This window comes from Choloepus didactylus, chromosome 5 (genome assembly GCF_015220235.1).
Source record: "Choloepus didactylus isolate mChoDid1 chromosome 5, mChoDid1.pri, whole genome shotgun sequence".
Taxonomy (NCBI): domain Eukaryota; kingdom Metazoa; phylum Chordata; class Mammalia; order Pilosa; family Megalonychidae; genus Choloepus; species Choloepus didactylus.
In genome coordinates, this window is record NC_051311.1 from 16,129,927 (window position 1) to 16,153,769 (window position 23,843).

The window sequence follows — 23,843 nt, forward strand, 5'->3', positions numbered from 1 at the left end:
AATCTTTTGCCTATTTTTAATAGGATTGGTTGTCTTATTATTATTCAGGTGTAGAAATTCTTTATATATTCTAGGTACAAGCCATTTGTCAGATAACTGTATTACAAACATATTCTCCAAGTCTGTGGTTTGCCTTTTAATTTTCTTAACATTGTCCTTTGAAGTGCAAAAGTTTTAAAATTTTATTAAGTCCAATATAATGATTTTTCCCTTCAGTTTGTTTTCTAAGAACTCTTAGACATCGCAAAGTCATGAAGCTTTTTCCTATGTTTTTTTCCACTAGTTTTTTTTCCTGAAAATCCTTTATTTTGTACAAAAAAAAAACACCCCAATCCGTAAAGAGTGTTTTCATATTACTGTAGAGCAAAGTTAGGGTATAGAAACACAAAGGATGTAAGATATGCTGTAGAAAAGGAGGAGGGAGTAACTACTTATCTCACTTTCCTGATTTTCCATAATTTTACTAAACTATCACTGGGAAAGCTAATGGTTGGATGTCACATAGTTATGCCAGAATCTGGTAAGAGTGGTGAAACTAACCATCTGAATCCAGCTAAACTATAAAACCATGAAATTTTAACACCCTTATTCTGTCTTGTTTCTGGGATAGGAGGGTTCTACTGTATATCACTCACAGGCCAATGGCAGGAGAAAACTTGCATTACAATGCTATGGTTCCTTTTGATTGGCATTGCAAAAGAAACCAACAAATTTTGGGGTGTTTGATATCTCTTGAAAAGAGGCAAGTTAAGAGGCACACTGATGATCTGGATTTTCTTAGATGGAAAACGTACAATAGGAGTTCAGTTGATATGCTATTAACTTTAAAATAATCATGTTTGTGCTGGCCAGCAAGTTTAATCAGATAATCAGGTTACCATGTCCAGATCTTTAAGTGGCCCATCTGAACTCAGTTCTCTTTGTAAGGTCATGGCCTCAATTCCATCAGCTGTGGTTGTTTCCTCTTTGATTTTAATGCCTATCAGTCCTTCCCAGCTGTAGCAGCCACTGCTTGATAAAACTTTGCCACAAATTCTAATTCACTGACCTCCAGTTGCTTGACAAATTCATTGTATGCCTGCTCAGCCCAACCTCAAAATCACTGATCCCAAAGACGCAGCTGGCACTCAAAGATACAAGGTGGTCAGTTGGTTTGCCTAAGACACACTAAGTTGCTCCAGACCATCCAGCAGTGGCTGTAATTTTCCTGGCACTGCCTTAGCTACCAGGTCCTGTAGGAAACATTTGCTCTGGGGACCTGATCAACTAACAAACCAGTGCAGAATACACTTCATCTCCTGGGAAATGATGTATGACATTAGGGAAGGGGAAGTGTTAGTAATACTGTAGTACTGAGGGTAAGGGCGAAGGAAAGGAGAGTAGCAGTGAAGAGGAAGATGATTCCAGTGGCATCCTCCTATCTCCTCTCAGAGGACACCTGGAGACTGTCACGAGAGTCCTCAGACTCCAATCACTGCTGCCGCTTCCACGTTTCCTGAAAACTCTAAGTTCTTTCATTAGTTTTATGGCTTTAGTTTTTACATTTAAATCTGTGATTTATTTTGAATTTTTTTTGTGAATGTTGTGAGGTAAAGGTTGAGGTTCATTTTTTTCCCCCAATGTATAACTAGTTGTTCCAGCATCATTTGCTGAAAGGTTATAATTTTCCCATTGAGTCACCTTGGGCAGCCTTGTTGAAAATCAATTTTCCATGTGTCCACAGATCTATTTTTGAACTCTCTATGTTAATTTACCTATATTCTATGTCCTGATGCCAATATCAAACTCTCTTGATTACTGTAGCTCCATAGTATGTCCTGAAATCAAGTAGGGTAAGTTCTGCAACTTTATTCTTCATTTTCAGTGTTGTTTTGGCTATTCTAGGTCCTTTGCATTTCCAAATAAATTTTAGTATCAGTTTGCCAGTTTGTACAAAATAGCCTGCAGGGATTTTGATTTTGTTGAAAATATAGATAAATTTGGAGATATTTGACCTCTTAACAGTATTTAAGTTTTCAGTATGTTAAAGTTTTATCTCCATTTATTTAGGTCTTCATTTCTTTCAGCAGTGTGTTGTAGTTTTTTAGAGAAACAGTCTTGTACATATTTTTTAAAAATATCATTAGGTACTTCATCTTTTTGAATACTAGCAAAAATGGTATTGTTTTTAAAATTTCATTTTCCAAGATGGGAGACTTATTATAAAGCTATAATAATTAAGACATTGTAAAGACAGACAGATAGGCCAATTGAACAGTATTGAGGCCCCAGTCAGACATACGCATTTATGGATCATGATATATGACATAGGTGACAAGTAAGGTAAGTGGAAAAAGGATGGAGTTTTCAGTAAATGTTACTGAGAAAATTGGTAGTTATATGAGAAAAATAAAATTGGACCACTACCTCATATATTACCCCCAAATTAATTTCTAAATTTAATTCCTAAATTAATACTTAGATATGAAAGGGAAAAATATACTTTCCAAGATGATATAAGAGAATATCCTCCTAACATTGCAGTAAGAAAATGATTTTTTTTAAAAGCAGATATAAAAAGTACCAGCAATAAGGGATTCATTTGATAAATTTGACTCTTTTAAAGTTAAGAATATCTGCTCATCAATAGACACCATAAAGAAAATCTGAAAATAAGGCATAGAGTGGAGAAAAGAGATTTGAATACATAAAACTGTCAAATGGCTGGGATCCAGAAAGCATGAAGAACTCTTGTCTATATGCCCTTGGATGCATGCACAATAGTTTTCATACCAGTTTTCTTTGTAATAATTCCCACGTGGAAAATCTCAAATGCTCATTAAGAGTAAAATGGATAAATAAATTGTGACTTATTAATAAAAGGGAAAAATCATAACATCATGAAAATGTTTGAAATCTAGCTACTCATAACAATATTAATCTTCAAAACATAATATTGACTTAAAGAAGCATGTCACAAAATCATACATGTAATATTTTCATTTATAATAAATTTGAAAACTGGGAAAACTTAACTATTTTGATTAAGGATGCTAATATAGGTGGAGAAAGTATAAACACAAGAGAAAATAGGATAGTAGGTACTTTTGGAGAGAAGGGTTATGAGTGGGAAGGGCCACATAGAGAGCTTATGGGATATTGGCTATCTTCCTTTTGTTGACCTTGAATGGTGGTTATATGGGTATTTGCTTTGTAATTATTCATTAAACTGTAAATATGTTTTTATGCATGCTTCAGTAACTATTATATAGCTCAAAATTATAACAATATAAAAGAATATTAAGGGATTTTATTTATATTGAGGCTTTTAAAAATGAATTAAAGCCTAGAAACTATAAGACAAAAATTGATATCTTTGACTATATATAAAAATTCCATACTGCTGTATCAGTAAAAAAACTAACAGTAGACTTGGAGAAGGTATTTGTTACACACCCAGGATAGTTTTAGTTGGCACTACAAATGGATAATAAAAAGGCAGACAATTCAGGAGAAAAAAAATATGAACAGGTGTTTCACAGTTTAAGAAATAAAAATGTTCAAAAACAAATGAAATGATGCTGGACCGCACTAGTGATCAGGACAGTATAAATTAAAATAATGAGGAAGAGTATTTTACTTGTAAGACAGGCTGAAGTTAAGCATTGATAACAATAGTGTTGGTGACAATGTGGAGAAAGGAGCCTTTTCATCCTTAGTTGATTTGAATGAAAATTGTTAACTTCGTGGAGTTCACTATGGTATTATCTATCAAGAATGGAAATGTGCATCCCTTAAAACCACTAACTTTAGTTTTAGGAATTTGTCTCATAGAAATACTGGCATAAATGTGTAAGTTTTTTAGTAGTTGTATGGTATTCCATTTTGTGGTGATACCTTTATTATTCTCCCATTGATGTTCACAGAAACAGTTTCTGTTTTTAAAAAATTTTTACAAGTAGTGCTACTGTTTTCTTAAAAACAGAAGCATGGACATAAAATATTTTTAGGACTAGATTAATAAATTATGCTATATTCATAGTAATGGAATGCTGTGTAACTTTTAAAGAGAATAAGATAATTTTACATAAAATTCTTAGAAATATTTTCCTTGACATTTTAAGTGAAAAAGCAAGATTAAAAGTACAACATGTGCACTTTCATCTTATTTTTGTTATCCTTCTATATACATGAATCGTAGATACTGGTTCTTAAGATTTCTTTCATAGTGGGGAAAAAAACCCCTGTCCATTGGCAAATAATACGCATTTTACCATAGATTTCATGAGAGAGAAAAGAGGAGTTACCCCCTCCCTAAACACACACACATACACACACACACACACACACACACACACACACAGACACTCACAACTAAATCCCCCTTTACCATTTCTGTTACCTCAAAATTACACTTTAGCCCACCTTGCCAACCAGGGGTACTCTACTCAGGTTGCATCTGCCTTCTATTATTGTTTTATAATACATAATAATTCTTTAATGCTTGAAAGCTAGGCTCTTCTTCAAAGCTAAATTCTGTTTAGTGGCAGACTTATTCGTGTTTTTTCAAAAAAGCTTGTCTTTCCCTTGAATTTTTGTATTGGCTGCTAGGAAGATAACATTTTCCCCATGTGATACATTTGTGTGGTTATTTTTCTCCCTATAGATTTATACTGGTACAGAAAAAAGTTCTTAAGTTTTCTCAAAAGAAACAAAGTAATCAGGAAAATCAAGGGTTCAGGTTTATTGAAAGATTACTCAGCAGAGAGATCTTGTAATGGGGAAGTTGGAGTGAGAATCTCAAAATGGCATATGGGTTATAGAAGCTTCTGAAGGCATTTAGTGGATTTCCAAGAGAAAGTTGCAATATTTGGTCAACACTTAAGTTCTTCATTACATAGGAATTTCTTATCAAGTAGGAAACAGAGGTATGTTGGTTAGCATAGCATATTTGTCTAATTTAATAGGCTACCCCTACTGGACTGAGATCAGCTAATCACTAAATGTTGCAAAAGTTGCAACTTTATTGGGCTGCTCCGTTCTCTTAGAAAGGCTTGTCCTTGGTCAGTTTTTATCTTTAGAAAAGTTCCTGCGCGTAGGGAATGGAGAGAATAGGGTCAGTAGAATTGGAAGAGGAGATGGGAACTTTCATTTTATATTTGTCTTTTAAAAGGTTATGCATTACTTTTGTATTTTTGAAATATAATATATAAATTTTATAGAAAACTTTTTAAAAGTTTCTGAAGTTAAATTCTCTCAGTGATACAAAAGTATATTTGTCTAGAAACATCTTACGTTCTTTCTGTGAATCTGTGAGACCAGTCAAGGACAGAGAATTTTTTTTTTTTTAATGTATAGACATCTTAAGTAGATAAAGTTTTTTTTGCAGGCAATTTTGGATCTAGTTCTTAAATTAGAGCAGAATTTGGATATAGGTTGTTCAAAGGTGTTTTTCATGATCAAGGCAGACATACTGACAAGGCAAACCAAACAGGATGGTTTTCATGGTGGGTAAGACATGAGGTTTCCTGGTATCTTTTCTTCTGGCTTTACATTATTTATCACTAGAACTTGAGGAAGAATGTTATAAGATGATTCCTGAAGCTGTTGCCCCTGGTAATGGAAGTGGAATGTTTCAATCTATACATTCTATAATTCTAGGTTGAAATTCCTAATTTCATAGTCATAGATAGAGACCTTTTCTCCTTCCTGGGGACTGAATTTGCAAACTATCACAGGAATAACAGCTGATGTTCCTTGTAATATTTTACTATACCTAGGGCATAATTTTACATCATGTCATGTGCGTAGCATGCTCTTATCAGATTAATCCTAAAATACTATTTTTATTTTATTATGTCACTTAATATGCAAGCATTTTAATTACTCTGTCTTGCCTATGAGAAATTCTAAACATGATTCTTTTGAAGCTGGCTTTCCCCAATACTGTATACCATTTGAATCTTTGAGGAGTACTGACCCTCCCAAAGCAGGGTGTCTGGTTTACTTTGTTTATTGATTATACTTGGTTTATGTGCTCCTCTTGATGTACATTGCCTTTGTTTATGTTTACTGTTCATCTTTACTTTCTATTGAAATTCCATTCATTATTTAAGGGTTAATTTACTTCTGTCCTCCTTTCTCTTCTCAAACCCTTATGATATTTTTTTCAGTATCACTCTCTGACATGATTAAAAAATATAATTAATGTTTAGGATCTGAGATATGCATCCATGTTATTTAACATTTTCTTTGTACATGTCATGTCTTGTTTATCTAGCTAGGCAGCAAACTTAGTACAGGGACTGTCTTCTGTCATACAGTTTTTATGTTACAAGGTTGAAGAGTCTTGTATTATTATTCTAACAGTTTATTGATTATTATGGATACTCATTATGTTGGATCTTTTTTAAGTAGCATTTTACAATCACTTTGGGTTATCAGATTCAGTTGGAAAACTTAACAGGGTTTCTAGATTCTTCTCATAGACCTTATTGACTTAACAGCAGCAACAAGGCCATTCTCCCTTAGCTTCCCAGAGTCCTACTCCATGTCAGAAGGAGAGTGCACACACTGGACAGTCCAGTTTTGTCTTTTATTGGATCCATAGTTTTGTTCAAGTTATAGACTTCTTGGATCCTCAGTTTATTTGAAAATGGTGACAACACCTCAATTTTTTTAGCATTATTTTGATGATTAAGACAAAGTAGCACAATGACTTTCACATAATAGGTATTTAATAAAATGGTAGCTATTCTTATCAAAAGCATTTTATTCTTTGAGTATTCATTTATATGACCCTGCTATCTCCTCTGTATGCTTGTCTAGTTTCACACAAATAGCATTGAGTTCTATGAACATAGAGCTGTTAATTTCATCCATCTGTAATACCTTTAAAATTTTTCATTTTTTTCAATAGAAACTGCTTATTCAGTGGCTAACCAATTGAATGCCATGTTGAAAATATTTGAAAATCAGTCAAATATGTTGGAAAGGTAAGCTTTTAAACTCCTTTTCCTCATTATAAACATTAATACATATTTATTACAGAAAATTTGGAAGCATATAGAAGAAAATAAGACCACTGTTAAAATTTTGGTGCTTTTACATCAATTTTTATTATTGTGCATATGCATATTTTTAAAATTAAAATTACACACAAAATATAGTTTGCATATAGACTTTTCATTTAGTTATAATTCTTCATAAATCATAGTTCTTTTTTTTTAGCAGTTTTAATGAGATATATTCACATACCATACAATCCATCCAGAGTTTAGGACCAATAAATTTTAGAATATTCACAGAGTTGTACATTCATCACCACAATCAGTTTTAGAACATTTTCATTACTCCGAAAAGAAAAACCCTATACCCCTTACCAGTCACTTCTCAATCTCTCTATCCTTCCCCATCCCTACAAAACCACTAATCTAATTCTGTCTTTATAAATTTTTATATTAACATTTTATATAAATGGAATCATACAATATACAGTGCTTTGCATCTGGTTTCTTTCACGTAGCATAATGTTTTTTAAAATTATTTTTTTAAATTACAAAATTGTAGGCTTACAGAAAAGTAATGTAAAAAATACAACATTCCAATATATTCCCCTATTGTTGACACTTTGCATTAGTGTGGTACCTTTGTTATGACTGAGGAAAGAATATTAAGACAGCCTGCTAACTATAGTCCATAGTTTATGTTAGGTGGTTCACTGTTACACAGTCCCATATTGTATCCTCTAACTTTCCTTCTAGCAGCATACAAGATGCAAAACTTCCCTTCATCAGCATAATTCAGAGCTGTTAATTACTCTCACAATAATCTGCTAACATCACCACTATCCATGTCCAAATATTTACAATCAACTTAAATAGAAATTCATATTTAGCATCATACATATTTAGCATCAGCTCCCCATTCTCTATCCCCATTCTATCCCCTGGTAACCTATATTCTAGATTCTAAGTCTATGAGTTTGCTTATTATAATTCATATCAGTGAGCTGATACAATATTTGTCCTTTTGTGGTTGGTTTATTTCACTCAACACAAGGTTCATCCCTGTTGTCACATGCTTCAGGACTTCATTCCTTCTTAAAGTTGAATAATATTTCATTGTGTTTATATAACACATTTTGTTTATCTGTTCATTGGTTGATGGACACTTGGGTTGCTTCCATCTTTTAGCAATTGTGAACAATGCTGCTATGGACATTCGTGTGCAAATGTATGTTCAAGCCCTTGCTTTCAGTTCTTCAGGGTATATACCTAGGAGCAGGATTGCTTGGCAATTCTATACTTAGCCTCTTGAGGAACTGCCAAACTGTCTTCCACAGCAACTGTACCATTTTACATTCCCACCAGCAGTGAATGAGTGTTCCTATTTTCCACATCCTCTCTAACTTGTAATTTTCTGTTTTTTCAAAAGTGGCTGTTCTCATAGGTACGAAATGATATTGCATTGTGGTTTTGACTGGCATTTCCCTAATAGCTAGTTATGTTGAGCATATTATCATGTGCTTTTTAGCCATTTGTATTTCCTCTTTGGAAAAATGTCTATTCAAACCTTTTGTCCATTTTTAAAATGGGTTGTAGGATTTCTTTATATATTCTGGATATTAAACCCTTGTCAGATTTGTGGTTTCCAAATCTTTTCAAAGTCCTTTGAAGTCCAAAAGTTTTTAATTTTGAGGAGGTATCATTTATCTATTTATTCTTTCATTGTTTGTGCTTTGGGTGTAAAGACTAAGAAACCATTGCTTACCAAAAGATCCTGAAGAGGCTTCCCTCTATTTTCTTCTAAGAGTTTTATGGTCCTGGTGTTATATTTAGTTCTTTCATCCATTTTGAGTTAATTTTTGTGTAAGGTGTGAAATAGGGGTTCTCTTTCATTCTTTTGTGTATGGATATCCAGTTCTAGCACCATTTGTTGAAGAGACAGTTCTGTCCTAGTTGAGTGGACTTGGGAGCCTTGCCAAGTATTAATTGGCCATAGATGTGAGGGTCTATTTCTGAACTCTCAATTTAATTCCATTGCCCAATGTGCGTGTGTGCATGCACGCGCGTGTGTGTGTGTTTATAGTACCCTGGTTTTTGACCACTGTAGCTTTGTAATATGCTTTAAAGTTAGGAAGTATGAGTTCTCCAACTTTGTTCTTGTTTTTCAAGATGATTTTGGTTATTTGAGGCCCCTTACCCTTCCAAATAAATTTGATAACTGGCTTTTCCATTTCTGCAAAGTAGGCTTCTGGGATTTTGATTGGCATTGCATTGAATATGTAGATCAATTTGGACAGAATTGATATCTTAATAACATTTAGCCATTTAATCCATAAACATGGGATGCCCACCCATTTACTTAGATCTTCTTTGATTTCTTTTAGCAATTTTTTTGGCTTTCTGTGTAAAAGTCCTTTGCATCCTTGGTTAAATTTATTCTTTTTGTTGCTATTGTAAGTGGAATTTTTTTCTATATTTCCTCCTCAGATTGCTAATTACTAGTTTATAGAAACACTACTGCTTTTTGCTGATTGATCTTGTATCCCATCACTTTGCTGAACTTGTTTATTAGCTCTACTAGCTTTGTTTTAGAGTTTTCAGGATCTGAAAATAGGAAAGTTTTACCTTTTCCTTCCCAAATTTGGATGCATTCCATTTCTTTTTCTTGCCTAACTGCTTTAGCTAGAACTTCCAGCACAGTGTTGAATAACAGTGGTGACAGTGGGCATCCTTGTCTTGTTCAGATCTTATAGGGAAAGCTTTCAGTCTCTCACCATTGAGTATGATCTTAGCTGTGGGTTTTACATATATGCCCTTTATCATATTGAGGGTTTCCTCCTATTCCTGTCTTCTGAAGTGTTGTTATCAAGAAAAGATGCTGGATTTTGTCAAATGTCTTTTTTGTATTAATCAAGATGATCTTGGTTTTTCTCATTGAGTTGTTAATGTGGTGTGTTATATTAATTGCTTTTCTTGTGTTGAACTACCCTTGCATTCCCGGATAAAACCTACTTGATCATGATGTATAATTCTTTTAACGTGTTCTTGGATTTGATTTGCAAGTATTTTGTTGAGGATTTTTGCATCTATATTCATTAGAGTATTTGGTCTATAATTTTATTTTCCTGTAGTATCTTTGTTTGGCTTTGGTATTATGGTGATGTTGGCTTACCTAATTGAGTTAGGTAGTGTTCCCTCCTTTTTAAGTTTTTGGAAGAGTTTGAGCAGGGTTGTATTAATTGTTCTTGCAATGATTGGTAGAATTCTTTGTTGGGAGGTTTTTGATGACTTATTCAATCTCTTTAATTGTAATTGGTCTGTTGAGGCTTTCTATTTCTTCCAGAATCAGTATAGGTTGTTTGTATGTTTCTAGGAATTTGTCCATTTCATCTCAGTTGTCTAATTTGTTGGCATACAGTTGTTCATAGTGCCATGTTATGATCCCTTTTATTTCTGTAGGGTTAGTAGTAATGTCTCCCCTCTCATTTCTGATTTTATTCATTTTCATCTCTTTTTATTTGTCAGTCTAGCTAAGGGTTGGTGAATTTTATTGATCTTTTCAAAGAACCAACTTTTGGTTTTGTAGATTTTCTTATTTTTTTTTATTCTCAATTTCATTTATTTCTGCTCTAATCTTTCTTTCTTTCTGCTTGCTTTGGGATTAGATTGCTGTTCTTTTTCTAGTTCCTCCAGGTGTGCAGTTAGGTCTCTGATTTTAGCTCTTTCTTCTTTTGAAATGTAGGTGTTTAGGGCTTTGCATTTCCCTCTCAGCATTGTTTTTGCTGTATCCCATAAGTTTTGATAATTGTGATCTCCTTTTCAGCCTCTTTAACAGTTGATTCATGGGGCAATGCTGACACCCACAGCTGCCAAACTCTGGCTCTGAGTCCCAGGCACCACACAGACGCCCAAAGCTCCAGGGGCCAACCATGTCACACACAAACAACTCAGCATCTCAAAATTTAGAAATAACTTACAACTCATGAACAGATGTGACTGATGTGAGAACATTTAAAGTCTATTTTGTCTGCTATTAGCGTAGCTACCCCAGCTCTTTTTTTGGTTAGTTTGCATGGAATATCTTTTTTCCAATTTTTCACTTTCAAGCTTTCTGTGTCCTTGGTTCTAAAGTGAGTCTCTTATAGATAGCATATAGTTGGATCAGACTTTTTATTTTTTTAAATTCAATTTTATTGAGATATATTCACATATCATACAGTCATCCATGGTATACAGTCAGTTGTTCACAGTACCATTACATAATTGTGCATTCATCACCACAATCAATTTTTGAACATTTTCATTACCACACACACAGAATAATAAGAATTAAAGTAAAAAAGAACACCCAAAACATTCCATACCTTCCACCCCTCCCTATTATTCATTTATATTTTGTCCTCATTTTTCTATTCATCTGTCCAAACACTGTATAAAGAGAGTTGGAGCCACACAGTTTTCACAATCACACAGTCATGCAGTGTAAGCTATATAGTTATACAGTTGTCTTCAGGAATAAAGGCTACTGGGTTGCAGTTCAATGGTTTCAAGTATTTCCCTCCAGCTATTCCAATACACAAAAACTACGAAGGGATATATATATATATGATGCATAAGAGTAACCTCCAGAATGTCTTCTTGACTCTATTTTAGATCTCTCAGCCACTGAAATTTTATTTTGTTTCATTGTCTTCCTCCTTTTGGTCTAAGAAGGCTTTCTCAATCCCATGATGCCAGGGCCAAGCTCATCCCCACGAGTCATAACCCACATTGCCAGGGAGACCTCCACCCCTGGGAGTCATATCCCATGTAGTGGGGAGTGCAGTGAGAGAGAGGCCACATCTGAGCAACAATAGAGGTTCTCTGGGGGTGACTCTTAGGCACCATTTTAAGTAGGCGTAGCCTCTCCTTTGTAGTAACAAGCTTCATAAGGGCAAGCCCCAAGACTGAGGGCTTAGTCTTCCAAATTTGTAGTCCCCAATGCTTGTGAGAATATCATCAATTCCCCAGGTGGGGAAATTTAATAATTCCACATTTCCCTCCTTTCCCTCAAGGGAGCTTTGCAAGTACTTTTTAATTCTCTGCCCGAATTACTCTGGGATGTACTGGGGCTTCACACTAGCCTGTACAAACGAACCATATTTCACCCCCTAGTTTAGGTTCCATGTAAATTATGTTGTTTGAATAAACTGACTATACAAGTTAAATCATATAGTTTGTTACAAACAATATAGATTTTGCACCTATAAATGTGTCTTCCTTTGGTCTCACACAGAAGTTGAAGTCTTAAAACACAGTCAATATCATCCTCTACCCTTTAGTCTGATTTTCCTTAGTCCTAACCAAGTCCATTTCCTTCATATCTCTAATTGAAGTCTGAAGTCTTTTTTTCAGACTCCTTAACATTTTCTGTGGGGGATAATGCTGACATTCATAACTATTGGACTCTGCCTCTGAATCTCTGGTGTCACACAGTACCCAAAGTTCCAGGGACTGACCAGGTTATACATAAAGAGCTCACATCTCAGAATTTAGAAATAATCATTACAACTCAGGAATAGATGGAAGCCTTCCCCTGATAACCTATGCTCTCAGGCTTATGTCTCAGAATGTGCACATTATAGTTATTCCATATTAGTGAGGCATTATAATGTTTTTCTTTTCATTTCTGGTTTATTTCACCAAATATACTGTCCTTGATGTCCATTCACCTCACAACTTCACTCCTTGTAGCAGCTCAATACACCATTGTATGTATACACCACAGTTCACCATTCCATTCATTAGTTGATGTACTCTTAGGCCACCTCCATTCACTGCAAATCATGAATACTGACACCATAAACCCCACTGTGTAAATATCCATTTGTGTCCCTCTTTTCAGTTCTTCCAAGTAAATACCTAATAATCAGGTTGCAGGACTATATGGCACCCCATACTTAGCTTCCTGTGGAACCACCACATTGCCCTCCAAATGGGCTGCACCATTCTACTTCCCCACCAATGGTGGTTAGGTACATCTCTCTCTCCACATTTTCTCCTGCACTTGTATCCCTTTTTATTTTTTAGACAGTTTTATTCATATACCATACATTCCATCCTAAGTAAACAATCAATGATTCCCTGTATAATCACATAATTATGCATTCACCACCACTATCTATATAAGGATATTTCTATTTCTTCCACAAAGAAGAAGAGGCAAAAAAAGTAAATAGGCAAAAGAAAAAGAAAGAAAAAAATGACAACTAAAAAGCAACAAAAGAAAAGATAAAATTAAAATAAAATACAATAAAAAAGTCAGACCACAATACCAATGCCAAGGATTCCATACCCCTCCCTTATATCCCCATCTTATAGGGATTTAGCTTTGGTATATTGCCTTTGTTACAATTAAAGGAAGTATATTACAATGTTACTGTTAACTATAGACTCTAGTTTGCATTGATTGTATTTTTTTCCCCAATACCACCCCTTTTTAACACCTTGCAGAGTTGATATTCATTTGTTCTCCCTCAAGTAAAAACATATTTGTACATTTTATCACAGTCATTGACTTCTCTAGGTTTCACTAAGTTATACAGTCCCAGTCTTTATCTTCTATCTTTCCTTCTGGTGCCTTACATGCCCCTAACCTTCCTCTTTCAATTGTACTCACAGACATCTTTGTTCAGTGCACTTACATTATGCTACCATCACCCAAAATTGTGCTCCAAACCTCTCTCTCCTGTCTTTTCCTATCTGTCTGTAGTGCTCCCTTTATTATTTCCTGTAGAGCAGGTATCTTGTTCACAAACTCTCTCAGTGTGTATTTGAGAATATTTTAAACTCTCCCTCTTTTTTGAAGGACACTTTTGCCTGATACAAAATTCCTGGTTTGTGGTTATTCTCTTTCAGTATCTTAAATGTATCATATCACTGCCTTCTTGCCTCCATGGTTTCTGCTGAGAAATCCGCATATATTCTCATTGAGCTTCCCTTCTATGTGATGGATCACTTTTCTTTTGCTGCTTTCAGGATTCTCTCTTTATCTTTGATGCTTGATAGTCTGATTATTAAGTGTTTTGGCAGAGGCCTATTCAGATCTGTTCTGTTTGGGGTATGCTGTGCTTCTTGGATCTGTAATTTTATGTCTTTTATAAGAGATGGGAAATTTTCAGTGATTATTTCCTCCATTATTGCTTCTGCCCCTTTCCCTTCTCTTTTCCTTCTAGGACACCCATGACACATACATTCATGCACTTCATGTTGTCATTCAACTCCCTGAGATGTTGTTCATATTTTTCCATTCTTTTCCTTATCTATTATTTTATGTGTAGGATTTCAGATGTTCTGTTTGGAATCTTTTCTTTTACCTCTTCAAATCTTGTATTTCTCCATTTTGTTTTTCATCTCTTGTATTTGCCTTTCATTCCCATAAGTTCTGCCAATTGTTTTTTTTTTTTTCAAACTTTTGCGTTCTTCCTTATGTTCACCCAATGTCTTCTTTATATTCTTCATTTCTTTTACCATATCTTCTCTCAACTCATTGATTTGATTTTTGAATTGATTTAGCATATTTGTTTGAATATCTTTAATTAGTTGTTTCAATTCTTGTATCTCAGTTGAAGTGTAAGTTTGTTCCTTTGACTGGACCATATCTTCATTTTTCCTGATGTGATTTGTGATTTTCTATTGTCTAGGCATCTGGTTTCCTTGATTATCCCAATCAGATTTTCCCAGACCAGATTGGCTCAGGTCTCAGGAGGAGACTGTATTCAGTATCAGGTTTCCCTGAGGGTGATTCCTTGAAGATTGACAGACTTTCCTGTGAGGCCTCTAGACTCTGTGCTTTTCCTATCCTTCCCAGCAGGTGGCACTTGTCAGCCTGTCACTCCCCACTGGTGTAAAGAAGTGTGCTACCTTTAATTCTCAGCAGACCCTGTCCTGGCCAGGGACTGAGGATGTCAGAAGCCAAGCTTAGTTCCTTTCTGGTTTCACTTCCAGCACACCCACTCCAGGCCCTGGGGTCTGAATTCTCTTGGGGAGGGCACTTGAACTGGGCCCCAGCCCCCTTTTCTTAAGGAATACACACCCTTTAGGAAGTTAACTTCTCCACTTGAATTCCTCCTTTGTCTCTCTGATTCTATTAACTCCACCTTTCTCTGGGTCATGGATGACAATTCAAAATGCCTGAGGCTTCCTCTAATGAGCTGCTTATAGTGAGGAAAAAAAAGGAAAAAGTAAAAGCCCCCTTTCAGAGCCAGTCCCCAGCCCCCCAATTTCGCTGGTTGACCAGTGTTAGTACCTAGTTCTCTGTGCCTCTTTTCTTGAGTTACAGCTGTTTTCCAGTATTCTGAGCTCAGCCCTCTCCAACAGCCTCTGTTTTTATTTATTTATGTATTTTTTTTCCATAAGCCCTGCTTTGTCTCTGCTGGGAGGTACCTCAGGTTCTTTCCTGCTTTGTCCAGGATTTTCTGTGCTTGTAGCTTGTATTCACTAGACCAAATTTGTTAATTAAAACCACAATTGGATCTTGGTTGAGTTACTTTCCCTGTAACCTGTTTCTTTTTTTCCTCAGAGAAGTGTTTTAGCTCACCTGTCACGCCCATTGGGTGGGGCACTTGCTCTGCAGTTTGGGGAGCTTTACTGAAAATTCTGTGTTGTGATCTCAGCTGTTCCACCCATTCCAGGCTGGTGTATGATGTTTGCCCAGTCACAGATGTCTCCCAACAGTTTTTCCAGATTATTTACTAGTTGTCCCTGAGTATTTACTAGTTGCTCTAGAGGACTAACTAAATTCCACACCTCTCTATGCTGACATCTTGTCCCACCTCACCTGAATCATACTTTTTGATCCACTATGCCAATCTGTGTCTTTTGATTTGCTAGTTTAATCCATTAATATTGAATGTTATTACTGTAAAGACAGCACTTACTTCAACAATTTTATCCTTTGGTTTTTATATATCATATCTTATTTTTGTCTCTCCTTTTTACCCTTTTAGTTACCCTTACTGATAATCTTCATTTCTATACTCTTCTACAAGTCTCTTTCTACTGTATTTTCCTTTTAGCCTGTAGAACTCCCTTTACTATATCTTGTAGGGTAGGCCTCTTGTTTATGAACTCTCTCAATTTCTGTTTATCTGTGAATATTTTAAACTGTTTCTTATTTTTTAGGACAGTTTTGCTGGAAAAAGAATTCTTGGCTAGCAGTTTTTCTCTTTCAGTACCTTAAATGTATCATACCACTGTCTTCTTGCCTCCATGGTTTCTGATTATAAACCAACACTTAGTCTTGGTTCCCTCATAGGTGATGAATTGCTTTTCTCTTGCTGCTTTCAGGATGTTCTCTTTATCTTTGACATTTGACATTCTCATTCCTATGTGTCTCAGAGTAGGTCTATTAGGATTTATTCTGTTTGGAGCATGTTGCACTTCTTAGACATGTATATTTATGTCTTTCATAAGACTTGTGAAATTTTCAGCCCTTACTTCTTCAGATATTCTTTCTGCCCCCTTCCCCTTCTCTTCTCCTTCTTGGACAACCTGGCACATATGTTTGTGCACTTCATGCTGTCGTTCAAATCCCTGAGACTCTGCTCAATTTTTTACATTCTTTTCTCTATTATTCTGTCTGTAAGATTTTGATTGTCTTGTCTTCTGGTTTGCTGATTCTTTCTTCTATCTGTTTTATGCCTCTAGTGTGTTTTCAATTTCATCTATTGTGCCTTTCATTCCTGTAATTTCTGTAATGTTTCTTTTTATACTTCCAAATTTTTCTTTATGCTCACCCAGTGTCTTCTTAATATCCTTTATATCTTCATCTCCTCAAATTGATTTATAAGATTTGTTTGAACATCTTTGATTAGTTGTTCCAAATTCTGTGTATCCTCCAAAGTTTTAATTTTTTTCCTTTGACTGGGCCATAGCTTCCTGTTTCTTAGTATGGCTTGTAAATTTTTTCCGATGTCTAGGCATCTGATTATCTTGATAAGTTTACTCTGAAGGTCCATTTCTCTCTTGCCTAGTATCTTGTTGTTGATTGGCTTTGTGTTAAGGCTCTTGTTTGACACTGGTCTCAGCTTATTATAGACCATTAGAATTGATTGCATTTACTTTATCAGATTTATTCAGCTCTTCTTCATTTGATTCTTGCTCTGGATATGTGGTACAATTTTTAAGATTGCATTGTTTGTGCAACTGTTTCACCCCCAGGAGAAAGCTTCCTTCCCTCTGTTCCTTCTCTGTGAATCTCCATCTGTTCTGTTTGCTTTTGTTTTGCCTCTATAGTTTTTCTTTTATACTCCTTTACTTGCCTCTGGCTGCTTTTGTCTGGAGGTCAAGTTCTGAGAGGAGGGTCACCCCAGAGAGGACTTTCCCAAGTCTGTATTTCCTAGCCAAAACAGGGCCAGGGACCCATGAAGTGGTTGCAGACCATCTACAAAGCCCTGGGAAGAGGGTCAGGAATGACATCATAAAAGGAAGAAAGTTAAGGTATACAGGAAAGCTCTTACTTCTCCATAACTACAGGGAACACATAACATTTTATAAATGTTCTCTTTAATGTGCTTCTCACTAGGCCTGAGATAAGGGCAGGGATACTCACCCTTCCCCCACAGATTAGGACAGGGCTCTAGATACCCAACAGCTTTCTGAACACACACACACACACACACACACACACACACACAACCTCTTTCTAAATCTTCTTTCCTTATCCTTCCATTTCCTTCATATCTTTGTAGGCTGCCTATTTGTTTTTCTAAGTACTATTAGGTCACCTGCCTCACAATTTACTTTGATATGTTATACTATGGCCTTGGAGTCTCAGTTTATTCCTCCATTTAACAACTTGTTACAATGACGTCTTTTAACATTCTGTTAAAATGAATATAGGGTGTGGCAAAAGTTTTAATGCAGTTTTAAGCTTTGAAGACTTCAGAAGTATGATGTTACAAGTACTTAAAAGCACCATTTCAAAATTTAATTATGTACATTTATTTTGCACTTATTACTTTTTAAATTTTGAATAATACATTTTTAATTAAAGTTTTTTGTTTCAGTCAACATTTGCCATATTCAATCGAAGGGACTGAAACAAAAAATAATTTATTGTTCAAAATGCACAAAACTAAATGTCTTAAAGAAATGGTAAAAATTAAGCTTCATATACATTTTTAAGGTTTGTAGCATTTACACTTCTGAAGTTATTGAAGATTAAAATTGCACTAAGACTGTTGGAGCAGCTTGTATTTTATTTTATTTTATTTTTTTTTAAATTCAGTTTTATTGAAATACATTCACACACCATACAATCATCCATGGTATACAGTCAACTGTCCACAGTATGATCACTTAGTTATGTGTTCATCACCATAATCTATCTCTGAACATTTTCCTTACATCAGAAAGAACCAGAACAAAGAACAAGAATAAAAAATAAAAGTGAAAAAAGAACACCCAAACCATCTCCCCCATCCCACCCCATTTGTCCTTTAGTTTTTATCCCCATTTTTCTACTCATCCATACACTAGATAAAGGGGGCGTGATCCACAAGGTCTTCACAATCACACTGTCACCCCTTGTAATCTACATTATTATGTAATCATCTTCAGGAGTCCAGACTGCTGGGTTGGAGTTTGGTAGTTTCAGGTATTTACTTCTAGCTATTCCAATACATTAAAACCTAAGAGGTGTTATCTATATAGTGCATAAGAATGTCCACTAGAGTGACCTCTCGACTCCATTTGAAATCTCTCAGCCACTGAAACTATTTCATCTTATTTTGCATCCCTCTTTTGGTCAAGAAGATACTCTCAGTCCCACAATGCCGGGTCCAGATTCATCCCCGGGAGTCATATTCGGAGCAGCTTGTGTTTTTAAAAAACATTTATTGAGCTTCTAATGTGTGGCTGAATGCTGGGGACAAAAATTCAACTCAAATTATTCTGAGCAAAAGATAGATTTTCTTATAAGGATTCTGGTCCTCCCATCAAACCCAAGGACTGCAGTATGGCTGATATCAGAAACAAGTAGAAACCAGGAATTGAACACTATCAAAATACTTCCAATGGAGAAATAACAAACTAAGCAAGATAACAAACTAAGCTGCAAGGCAACAAATGCATTATTTGGGGTCTTAGAATTGCAATTCAGGGAGCACAGATTTAGGTGGCCCAAATTGTGTCCTATCTTGCCACTTCCAGGCAAGGATTTTTAAAGAAAAAGAAGACTATATAAGTTGTTTATGGTTGGTGGACATTTGGGGTACTCCAAATGTCCTTCAGTGCAGATAGTTTACTGAGTTCTTTATCTTGTGGTTTGTTTATGGTTTGTGGTTGTCCTTAGGGTTTTGATGAACATTGTTGCTTGAGATTTTGCATACTTTGGCAGCTTGTGGTGTCTGCCTGAGATGTGTGTAAGAGTAACCTCCAGGATAACCTCCCAGTGTCATTTAAAATCCCTTAGCTGTAGTAACTCTATTTTGTTTTATTTCTTTTTACAATAATTTTTCTTTACTCTGTAGATGAATTTCATTTTCTCCTATTGCAGACTTCTTTCCCCTTCCTTCCTTCCCTCCCTTCCCTCTTCCTCTCTCCTCCCTTCCTCCCTCCCTTCTTTCTCTCTTTCTTTTTCTCTCTCTCACCCACCCACCCTTCCTCTCTCTCTCTCTCTCTCTCTCTCTCTCTCTCTCTCTCTCTCTCTCTCTCTCTCTCTCTCTCTCTCTCTTTCACAGGAGAATCCATCACTGTCATCAGTTCCTCTGGTCTAATCTTCCAGTTTTAGTCACCCAGAGGGATAGTAGTTGAATTTCCAATTCTAAAAGTCCTTGGTGAGAAAACCATTAGTGCAACTAGGGACAGCTGTCCACTTTTAGACTAATCAACTCTAGTCAAAGGCTTATAGTCATGTAAGCACTCTCAGGAATTATATTGATTCAGAGGGGTGGGGGTGGAGGAAAGGGTGATTTCCAGAAAAAAGGGATGGGTTCTGCTATTGGGGTGGTGGTAGGTGCTCAGAGGTGAGCCAATGTAGTGGGATGAATACCATATTAATATAGTATATTTCAGAGAAAGTAGGATTGTATTTAGTTATGCATGAATTATATATTAACGAGATAGGGCAATAATTCACATCTTTGGTGTTGCTTATTAGCAACATATTTTTCCAGAATTTAGTCAATTCACTGTCTAGCTGTTGGTCTCTGGATAGTGGGAAATGGACAAGTAAGCAAAGACCCAGGGGGCCTTGAAAAGTTCTTCAATTATGGGACAAATTAAGATGCCAATTATAGATTGGATTGTAGGGTGGCTTGTGAAGGTATTCTACCTCTTTGGTTAACAGAGTGCTGAGGAAAGGGATCTAGTCTTGGGAATGAAGTTACTAACATTGGTGAGAACATTGTCACCAGAATCATGTTGTGGGCCTGACAGGAAAGCAGGCCTATTAAGAAATCTGCCGTGATGTTTTTTTTGGAGAAATAGGGATCAGAAATGAGGATTGTAAGCTGTCTTGTCTTTCAGTCCACCTTTAGCCAGGTACATGTGTTGCAGGTAGTTACAGTATGTCAAAGGTGAAGTTATCATAAATACAACATGGCAAATTCAAAGCCTTGAATGAACTGCAGTGGTCAGCTAGGGCACTGGCAAGGCAAGGGTATCCATTTGGCTAAAATAGGACAGATTCTTACTTCACACCATTCAACAAACTAAATTTAATGTTGATTACTGACCTAAAGGTAAGAAAAGAAAACCAAAAATATGGGAAGGCATTTGACTCTATCAACATCTTTTTTAAAAATGAAGCAAAGTTAAAAGATAAGCAATGGAGTGGGAGAATATCCTTATGAAGGTACAATGGGAAAAAAAGAGGAGTAATCAGAATATGTAACTCCATAAATAAAGACAATAGGCAAATATATAAACAGATTATTCATAGAAGAGATAAAATACGACCAATAAACATTTAAAAACCTCAATCTGACTTGTGATAGGGAAATGCAATGCAAAACAACGTTTCCTTTTGCCTATCCGTTTAACAAAAAATACCAGTTTGCTAATATCAAGTCTTCACAAACATGTGGGGTAATAAGCCCTCTTAAAATGCTGGTATGATGATTTCTCACTTTCAAGGACAATTTAGCACAGTTTATTTAACAACAAAAAGGCATACTTCATTATTTAGAGAAAGAAATACATATATGTTCATGGAAACATATAAAATGAAATTTATTCCATCATTGTGATGATAGCAAAATACTCAAAACAACCTTAATGTTTGTTAGCAAGAGTGTAACACAACAATCTATGATAAAATAATTATATGGGCATACTATGAACAACTACATACCAACAAATTATATAATTTAGATGAAGTGGACAAATTCTTAGAAAGATGCATACTAACTAAATTGATTAAGGAAGAAATAGAAAATATGAATAGACCTATAATAGATTTAATTAGTAATGAAAAAATTTCCCCCCAAGAAATTACCAGGTCATATGGCTTCCCTGGTGAATTCTATGAAATATTTAGAAAAGAATTAATACCAGTTCTTCACAAACTTCCAAAAAATAAGGAGGAATTAACACTTCTCAACTCATTTCTATGAAATCAGTATTGCCCTGATACCAAAACCAGACAAAGATATCACAAGAAAAGAAAACTACAGACCAATATCTGTTATGAATATAAATGAAAATTGCTCAACAAAATACTAGCAAACCAAATACAGTATCATATAAAAAGGGTTATGCACCATGAGCAAATGAGATTTATCTCAGGAATGCAAGATTGCTTTAACATCCAAATGTCAATTAATGCAATATACCATATTAATTGGATAAAGGACAAAAAATCACATGATCGTCTTAATTGACACAAAAAAGCATTTGACAAAATCCAACACTTTTGAAAAATACTCAACAAACTAGGAATAGAAGGGAACTTCCTCAACCTGATAAAGGCTATCTATGAAAACACATAGCTAACATCATACTTAATGGTGAAAAACTGAGTACTTACTCCCTATGATCAGGAAGAAGACAAGAATGCCCATTATTATCACTTCTATTCAACATTGTACTGAATGGACATCCCATGTTCATGGGTTGTTAGATTTAATAAGGTTAATATGGCCATATTCCCCAGATTGATCTATAGAATTAATGCAATCACTATCAAAATCCCACCTACCTTATAGCAGGAATTGACAAGTTGATCCTACAATTCATACGGAAATGCAAAAGCATTGTCAAAACAATCTAGAAAAAGAACAAAGTTGGAGGATTTTAAAACTTAATACAAAGCTACAGTAATCAAGATAGTGTAGTACTGTCATAAAGATAGACATATATATCAATGGAGTAGAACTGCGAGTCCAGAAATAAACTGTTACATTTATGGTCAATTGATTTTCAAGGGAGGTCAAGACAATTCAACAGGGGAAAGAATAATCTTTTTAATAAGAGCAGAAGAATGAGGTAGGCTCTCTTCCTGATACTTTACACTATAATTAGCTCAAAATGATAAGAGACCTAAATCAAAGAGCTAAACCTATAGACCACTTAGAAGAAACATAAGAGTAAATATTTGTAATCTTTTAGGCAAATCTTTCTTAGATATGATTCTAATAGCACAAGCAAGAAAAAAAAAGTGCATAAATTGAGATACTTCAATATTAAAAACTTTTGTGCTGCGAATGCTACCATCCAGAAAGTGAAAATAAAACTCCTAGAAGGGGGAGCGGGGCAAGATGGCAGTCTGGTGAGCTGTATGTTTTAGTTACTCCTCCAGGAAAGTAGGTAAAAAGCCAGGAACTGCGTGGACTGGACACCACAGAGCAATCTGTCTTTGGGCATACTTCATACAACACTCATGAAAACGTGGAACTGCTGAGATCAGCGAAATCTGTAAGTTTTTGCGGCCAGGGGACCCGCGCCCCTCCCTGCCAGGCTCAGTCCCGGGGGAGGAGGGGCTGTCAGCTCCAGGAAGGAGAAGGGAGAATTGCAGTGGCTGCTCTTATCGGAAACTCATTCTACTGATTCAAACTCCAACCATAGATAGACTGAGGCCAGACACCAGAGACTCTGAGAGCAGCCAGCCCAGCAGAGAGGAGACAGGCATAGAAAAAAAACAACACGAAAAACTCCAAAATAAAAGCAGAGGATTTTTGGAGTTCTGGTGAACACAGAAAGGGGAAGGGCGGAGATCAGGCCTTGAGGCGCATATGCAAATCCCGAAGCAAGGCTGATCTCTCTGCCCTGTGCACCTTTCCTTAATGGCCCTGGTTGCTTTGTCTATTAGCATTTCAATAACCCATTAGATCTCTGAGGAGGGCCGTTTTTTTTTTTGTTTTTTTTTTAAATCCTTTTTGCTTTTTCTAAAACAATTACTCTAAGAAGCTCAATACAGAAAGCTTCAAAGAATTGAAATTTGGACACGTCAAGTCAAGAGCAGAACTAAGAGAGCTCTGAGACAAAAGGCAATAATCCAGTGGCTGAGAAAATTCACTAAACAACACAACTTCCCAAGAAAAGGGGGGTGTCCGCTCACAGCCACCATCCTGGTGGACAGGAAACACTCCTGCCCATCGCCAGCCCCATAGCCCAGAGCTGCCCCAGACAACCCAGTGTGACGGAAGTGCTTCAAATAACAGGCACACACCACAAAACTGGGCGTGGACATTAGCCTTCCCTGCAACCTCAGCTGAATGTCCCAGAGCTGGGAAGGTGGAGCAGTGTGAATTAACAGAGCCCCATTCAGCCATCATTTGAGCAGACTGGGAGCCTCCCAACACAGCCCAGCAGCCCAGAGCTGCCCTGGGGGGACGGCACTCACCTGTGACATAGCACAGTCATCCCTCAACAGAG

General features: G+C 36.0%; 1 protein-coding gene and 1 pseudogene across 1 annotated transcript in view; one reads left to right on the forward strand and one right to left on the reverse strand.

Moving 5' to 3' along the window:
- The window catches only part of CCDC7 (coiled-coil domain containing 7), a 329,716-nt gene that overhangs the window by 67,082 nt on the left and 238,791 nt on the right, over positions 1-23,843 (forward strand). The window contains exon 9 of the mRNA XM_037837696.1: positions 6,899-6,974. Within this exon, the coding sequence (XP_037693624.1) occupies positions 6,899-6,974 (76 nt within the window). The remainder of the gene's footprint in view (positions 1-6,898; positions 6,975-23,843) is intronic.
- LOC119533807 lies at positions 983-1,413 on the reverse strand (annotated as a pseudogene).